This window comes from Mandrillus leucophaeus, unplaced genomic scaffold, assembly GCF_000951045.1.
Source record: "Mandrillus leucophaeus isolate KB7577 unplaced genomic scaffold, Mleu.le_1.0 Scaffold674, whole genome shotgun sequence".
Classification (NCBI taxonomy): Eukaryota; Metazoa; Chordata; class Mammalia; order Primates; family Cercopithecidae; genus Mandrillus; species Mandrillus leucophaeus.
The window spans coordinates 279,951-287,880 of record NW_012107297.1 but is presented as its reverse complement, the minus strand read 5'-3'; the positions used below and the strand labels follow the sequence as shown (position 1 = coordinate 287,880).

Here is a 7,930-nt window from a genome sequence, read left to right as displayed (position 1 = left end):
TTTTTTTTTTTTTTTTTTTTTGACAGGGTCTTCCTCTGTCACCCAGGCTGGAGTGCAGTGGTGTGACCAGCCAATTGGTTCACCTTGCCTGCTGCCTGGACAGAGCCGATTTATCAAGACAGGGGAATTGCAATAGGGAGAGAGTAATTTATGTAGAGCCAGCTGTGCAGGAGATCAGTGTTTTATCGTTACTCAAATCAGTCTCCTCCTCTACCTTTCTTAAATGACAGAGATACCTATTCTGTTCTTCTTATGGAATTGTCCTTTGTTCTTTTTAGAAGGTATCCTTGCTCCTTTGTACCCCAGAGTGGAAATACTTGTTTCTGGTGTTCCTAATTAGAACTTGGAATGCCCTTTTCCCCATAAAAAACGTTACATATGATGGCTAGGCATAGTTGAAATGTTATTGTTAATTTTCTTTTTGAGTCACATAATATGTTAAAACGACTTCTGGAGCTTCCTTGGGAGGTTCACCACAATTTGTAATGTGAAACATTGTTTCTGTGGGAAACTGTGAGAATAAATGTATTTTATTTGTTTGACCTAACACCAAATTTATCACTTTTTAAAAACAAGAGATTTTCCTCAAAAGTGAAGAAATAAGAAACAAATCCAGTGTTCACGCATCCCCAAACTGCAGCTGTGATTCCAGGATACCTCCTTCTCTCAAACCGAGCTGGCTTCATGGGAATCCAGTGGTGGTACATGGGTTGAGGGTTCCTTTGTGCTGCATTTTTTACTGACTCTCTCCTGAGTTGTGGGGATAGATTCTGCAGGCTCTTGTGCTGGCCCAAAGGTGCCCAGCCTTGACTCCTCTTCTGTGTCTGTGATCCCAGGTGGGCAGGTCTCCTGGGTCCCTGTGTTCTCAGCAGCTTTCTCAGGTGCCTCTCCCTGCTGCTGTTGCCCCAAGTGATGTTCAGTCATCAGCCATCATCTGGAGCTCTCTCATTGTGGGTGTGATCCTTGTCATCTTCTGTCGCTGTGGAGACATTACCAAAGTGGGTCGAGGATCCGTGTTCATCTCTCTCTGGGGATGACGGGTCAGCACAAGGGTGGCAGCGTTGGGTGACACCTCCAAATCTGCTCTACCCCCTCGGGGTCTGGGGGCTGTTGTCTTGCTCCATGGCTGGGGTGGCAACTGCTGGGTCTGCAGTGTGATGGGAGGGAAGGCCGCAGGGCTTGGGGCTGGGCTGGGCGCGCTCCTTCTCCGCTCTTGTCAGATCCCCCCACCAAAACTTATTTTACATTCCTTTGCCCTGAAAGATTAGATTGTGTTACATGGCAGGTATACTTTACTTTTTGGAATCTCTACAATTTTAGATTTACGCAGTTGTTAATATGTCATATTTTTAAAAAGACAAACATGATTAATTTGTGCATATATTTTATTTTGTTTGGTTTTGATTAATTTGTTGATTAATGTCTTTCAGGGTTATTCAAATGCTCAGAAGACTATTCTTCTGCAGGTGGATCAGAACTGTGTTCGCAATTCTTATGATGTCTTCTCTTTGCTACGGTAAGAAACTTCTTAGATTGCCCTGAATTCTAAAGAATCTTTCTCATTTTGAGTTTGTGACATTTCAATATGAGAAAATTAACGGGAGCTTTAGAGGCTATTATTCAAGTTTACCTTTTTTTAGTGCAAGTGTCATAAATTTTGTAGCTACAGTGATTTAAGTTTATCTAGTTTACAAAGTCTTTGGAAAGCTATTTCCTTTCTCTGGCCAGTGGGAGAGAATATTTGGAAGCCAGTGATCTTAAAACAGACGTAAGCTATTTCCTGGTCTTCTGTACCCTACAGAACAACAATCAAAGTTGCAGATGTTAGACTTATCAAAGTCCTAACAACTGCAGCATCACTCGGAAAGCCCTTTAGCAGCCCCAAACGTGGCTTTGAGTTTTGACCTGTTCTTTGTCTTAAAAGAATTGTGTTTGGCAAGCCAAAAAAGCTTTGCATGTACCTAATACTCAGAGGCTTAAAGGCCTCAGCTCTATATTTTCATAATGTCTGGGCTTAATTTTGAAAGATTTTAAAATTTAGCTTTAATTTTAAATGTGATAGATCATCAAGGATATTTTTCCGGGGAGCAAGCCACCAAAATAAATGCAATTCCAAATAAAGTTAACAGTGACACTCAACCTGTGTTCACTCTACTCAGACAGATTGTTCATTGAAATTTGATTTTGACAGGATTTTCTAATGTTTACATGACACGTAATACATTTCAGAACATTAGACGTCCTCTATATATGTACTTGAGGAAGAATCCAGAAGGATGCTCGGAGAAATGGTTATTTTAGAAACATTACAAAATTGGCCTTTCCTTTGTGAAACTTGAATCTTATTACACATGATAATATAGAGTTTGGTCACATGGACTGTGTCCATTAATCTTAAGAAACATGGTTTTGACTAAAGTAACCATATACATTTTCTGAGTTTTGGTTCTTGCTTGAGAGATGCCTACGCCTTGACTGATTAGGATATGTAGCAGAACACACAGGGTTTAGAAATTAGAGGGTGGAGATAGTGGGAGGTGTCAAAACATAAACGTATTTTAATACCTCTTCAGTTTGAGACACACGAAATTTTAAGTATTGAAAAGAAGAAAGTCTAGAAATTGTTTGAAATGTGAGTATGCCACTAATATTTCTTGGTATCAGTTTTCCTTAGTAAAATGAGGTGTAGGTACAATTATTTAAAGATATGTTCTAAATGTGAGAGTGTGTGACCTTGTTGGAGAAAACAGTAGAATTAAAAGAAAAAATACTAAGTCAGGAAGAAGAGGATTTAGGATACTGTAGTATCATAGATGCTGAAAGAGAATAGTTTCCAGGGGTAGTGAATACTGTGATAATGTAGGAGAGCAGGAACTGAAGAAAGACTGTTGGATCTTGTGAAGCAGTGTGGTATCGTGGAGGATGTTTTGATTAATCCTACCCTGCCTTTATCTTTGATTTATCCTGATTCATTTAACCTCTGATGCTTCTAAAAAGTGGAAGCAGTGATGTTACAAATTTGTGTAATTTACAAGCATTTTCACATTTTTTATCTTATTCTCTTAGAAGTCTTTCACACATCAGGGATGATAGATAGCCCTTGTCTTGATTGTAGAAGCTGATGCCAAGAGGCATTAAATGTTTTATCTATCTGAGGGCACACAGCAAGTAAGAGCCAGACTGGAGGATGCTTTGAAGGGTTTCTGACAAGCATGTTTTTTAAGATCCTTTTAATAGTCTCACCTTCTTAAACTGGTGGTTACAAGGTACACATGGCATAATGACTGCGGGCATTCTTTGGAAAACGCAATGCCGTACATAAATACAAAGTCATCAGGCTAATTTAGTAGTTTCTCAGTTATTGAACATTGATCTTGCAATGATTTGGCTCTTGGGGAGTTTATATCTAGGGTATTTTTCAGACTCTTCAGATGTGTCAGTAATTTGAACTGCCTTATTAACAGGGGTCTCCTCATGCCTATTGTACAATTCATGCCTAGCTAATAACACAGACATACTTTTCCTAAACCAGATCAAGTGTCTATTATCAACCAAATTTACTGAACCCAGTGCCTGTAATCCCAGCACTTTGAGAGGCCAAGGCGGGTGTATTGCCTGAGGTCAGGAGTTTGAGACCAGCCTGGTCGACATGGTGAAACCTCATCTCTACTAAAAATACAAAAATCAACCAGGCATGGTGACACATGCCTGTAGTCCCAGCTGCTCGGAAGGCTGAGGCAGGAGATTAGCCTGAACCCGGGAGGCGGAGGTTGCAGTGAGCCAAGATTGTGCCACTGCACTCCAGCCTGGGTGACAGAGTAAGACTCCATCGCAGAGGGGAAAAAAAAAAAAAAAAAAAAAAGCTCCTTCAGATGGATGGGTTATACTGTTTTATAGGAAAACAATGACTTGAGACCTTAATCAGATACTTTGACCTATAGTTAAGAATTTAGGCTAATTTCAGTGTTGCCAAAGATTAGCATTTCTTTCCAAATTTACATTTAATGTGGGATAGTAATTAAACTGTTCCTTCTTAACTCTTGGAAATCTCTGGATTAAGGGTTTGTTTTCAGGTAAAAGTAGATATTTAATTAGGAGCCAGTTTACTCATTGTTATATTTGATATTTTAGGGTGTTCACCACAAGGTGTCAATGTTATTCCTTAACTGGCATTTGAAATTTTATTTATTTTACAATTTTGGGGTGAGAAAAGTGGGGGACTAAAATGGAGTATAAAGCAATGTTGTAAATGATAAATAAGCATTCATTTTTTGAGTTAACTAAAAAAATCTTACTATGATTCCTTCTAGGTTAAAGAATACAGGCTTAGTAGATAGCTTTCTAATAGGCTTACTAGGTAGCTTTCTCCTTTTGTTTCTGTTTTTTTTTAAAATCCTATTGATAGGGAATTACTGAAAGATTATAAAGAGAGGAGGAGTAAATGACATAGTCAGGCTTGCAATTTAGAATTCTAACCATGGTGTCAGTGTGGAATAGACCTGAGGGATGAGCCTGGAAGCAATGATTCCTGTCTAATCTTACCTGTTCTCTGACTGAGAGATTATTTTTACTGTTAAAAAAACTCATTTTTTGGTTGTTTTTTCTTTTATACTTTTTCAAAGAGGTAACTCTGTTATAGTAAGAAAAGTAGTAATTCTGGTTTTTTTTTCTAGTATAGTTTTTATTGTTTTTTTCCCCTTCTCCTTTAGAAATATCCTGCTTTTACCAGTTTAATAAGTGGAAGTATGGTGGAAAAATAAAGGGCTTTGGTCCTTCACCTAAATTCCAGTCCTAAAACTGCCATGTGTAGGTAGACTGGATGCAAGACTTTGCATCAACTTTTTGTATACCTTAGTCTGCTTTTGTAAAATGGGGCTAATATTTGTCTCTTCTATTAGGAATGTTGTTAGAATTAAATAAGGTAAAATATTTGAAAGATCTTAGGACAGTTACTGGCATATAGTAGACATTCAATAAATGTTAGTTTTCTTCTTCCTCTTTACTTACCCTGTCTTGGAATTGGCTTTCTCCTTTAAGCCAGTATTCCTTTTCCTTGTTACCACTAGCTTTTCCACCTTTCAGCGTAGTTTCCCTTTCTCTCCCTACCATTCTGGTGTTTTCCATATCTGCTTTTATAACTGCATGATGGATTCTTTTTGCTCACTGCCCAGAAAAGTCAATGCATTGAGAACAGGTTTTACAGCAAAGAAAGAGTTTGATTATCACAGGACCAGCCAAGTGGAAGGATGGGAGATAATTCTCAGATCTGCTTCCTCAGAATTCACAGGCTACAGTGTTTCAAGGATAGTTTGGTAGGCAGGGGTCTAGGAAATGGGGAATCCTGATTAGTTGGGTTGGGGCTAAAATCATAGGGGGTCTAAGCTGTCTTCTTGTGCCATGTTAGTTCCTGTGTGGGGGTCATAAGACCAATTGAGCCAGTTTCTTGATATGGGCTACCTATTTGACACCAGCTGGTCCATCAGAATTCAGAGTCTGAAAAATACCTCAAGCACCAGTCTTAGGTTTTATGATAGTGATGTTATCTATGGGAGCAATTGGGAAGGCTACAAACCTTGTGACCTCTGGGTACATGACTCCTGAACCATAATTTTACAAAGGTGGTTTCAGTCCCTGAGTCATAAGGAGGAGGTTACTTTCGGGAAGGGACTGTTTTCATCTTTATTTTAAAGTTAAACTATAAATTAATTCCTCCCATAGTTAGCTTGGCCTATGCCCAGGAATGTACAAAGACAGTTTGTGAGGCTAGAAGCAAGATGGAGTCAGCTACTCCATGTTCATTGGTTTCTGTCACTCGTAATTTTTACAAAGGTGGTTTTACTTTCAAAGTTGCTTTTATTAATTCTAAACAGTCATAATAAAATATATTTAACATGTGTATGTCTTTTCTCCTTAATGACATTGAAATCTTCTTGAAGGAAAGGATTATTTCTTCTGGCTGTATTTCTCCTCTCCGTCTACCTTACCAACACTTCTTGGTTAATTGTTGGAGTTCCTTTGGCTTGTGAGCTTACTAGGGATCTTCTGTATTACTCTTTTTCCCTAGGTACTCTCTTGTGTTACTAAAGCTACAACTAACACATCTACATGTTAATACCTCTTCAGTCTGTATCTCTAGCTCTACCTCTCTTTTGGATTTCCAGTCTGCATTTTCCAGCAACCAAGGATATTTGTACTTTTTTGTCCTTGAGGAACCTCAACCTTGAAGTTGTCTGGAGCCACACTCATCAGTTTAATACTCCTCTTCTTTTTCTTTTCCCTGGTTTGTCTCGTGGTATTATCATCATCCTAGTCTCCCAAGCTAGTAATCTTAGTCATTTTTGGTTTCGCTAATTTTTCTTCCCTTAGTGATAGATATTGTTGATGATAAACCATATTGATTCTTTGGTGAGATGTCTCATGTGTCGATCCTTCTTTGTTTTTAATCTGTATTTTACTAGACTGTTTCCTGATCTCCTAGATGAAGAAATTAAGGCACAAAGTAGTTAAGTAACTTCACCAAGGTCACACAAACTAGTGTTAGAACCTGTATTCAAACCCAGGCAGTCTAGCTCCAGAGGCTATCATGTAAACCAGTGTATCTTAAATCCTTACAGTCTTTTACACTGCTGCTAGAGTGATCTTTTAGAAGATACATGGGCCGGGCATGGTGGTTCCATGCCTGTAATCCCAGCACTTTGGGAGGCCAAGACAGACGGATCATGAGGTCAGGAGATCGAGACCATCCTGGCTAACACAGTGAAACCCCGTCTCTACTAAAAATACGAAAAAAAAAAAAAAATAGCTGAGCGTGGTGGTGGGCACCTGTAGTCCCAGCTCCTTGGGAGGCTGAGGCAGGAGAATGGCGTGAACTCAGGAGGTGGAGCTTTCAGTGAGCCGAGATCGCGCCACTGCACTCCAGCCTGGGCGACAGAGCCAGACTCGGTCTCAAAAATAAATAAATAAATAAAGAAAGAAAGAAAGAAAGAAAGATACATGAATTTTCTTACTCGCTGGGCTTAGAAAGCTTTGATAGATTATATACAGGATAAGGTTCACACTTCTTAATGTGGTATTCAAGGGACATTTTGCAATACATGCCCTTAGGGACCATGGTCTTTATTTCAAAGTCCTCCCACTCCCTACTTGTATAATCAATAACTATCATTTATGGAGTGCTTACTGTGTTATAATTAGTTCTTCATTGTCTGATTTTTCCCTCCACTCCCATGAACACCCCCAAACTGAGATTGCCTTTAGGCAAGAATCCTTGTTTTATTAGTCTTTGTATTAGCCCTATGGCAGTGTGTATCATATATATGTTAAGCAGATAATAAATGCCATTTCTGTTGATCAAATTGAACTATTGTTCGGGTTACTAGAGGACTAAAGTTTTGTTTTTTCTAATGGTTTCCATCTGGTAAAATGAGAGTTGTAAAACATTTCTAGGCTAATATTTAAAAAGTGTTGAAAATGCAATCAGGTCTGTGAGCCTTCAGCTGCTTCTTTCTTTCAGCCCCTGCTCTCCACACAATATCTGGTGAGATTTTCAGGATTTCGTGACTTTTAATCCAACTCTTTCTATGAGTGTTCTGGGAAGACCTTTTTGTGGCTCTCTGGAAGCAAATTCTGCTTCTCCCACTTTGCTAGAAAGTACTTTCAACTATAAAATTCCAATTTTAACAGGAAAATGCTCACAACCAATAAACTATCAATAGCATAGTGTTTAGAGATGGGATGAGAAGTATAAGGTATAGGCATGGGCAAGGACTTCATGTCTAAAACACCAAAAGCAACGGCAACAAAAGCCAAAATTGACAAATGGGATCTGATTAAATTAAAGAGCTTCTGCACAGCAAAAGAAACTACCATGAGAGTGAACAGGCAACCTACAGAATGGGAGAAAATTTTTGCAATCTACTCATCTGACAAA

At 38.8% G+C, this 7,930-nt stretch overlaps 1 protein-coding gene across 1 annotated transcript in view; it reads left to right on the top strand.

Annotated features, from left to right (window-relative positions):
• Positions 1–7,930, top strand: part of UVRAG (UV radiation resistance associated) — a 339,596-nt gene that overhangs the window by 99,814 nt on the left and 231,852 nt on the right. Inside the window, exon 6 of the mRNA XM_012002017.1 lies at positions 1,431–1,516. Within this exon, the coding sequence (XP_011857407.1) occupies positions 1,431–1,516 (86 nt within the window). The remainder of the gene's footprint in view (positions 1–1,430; positions 1,517–7,930) is intronic.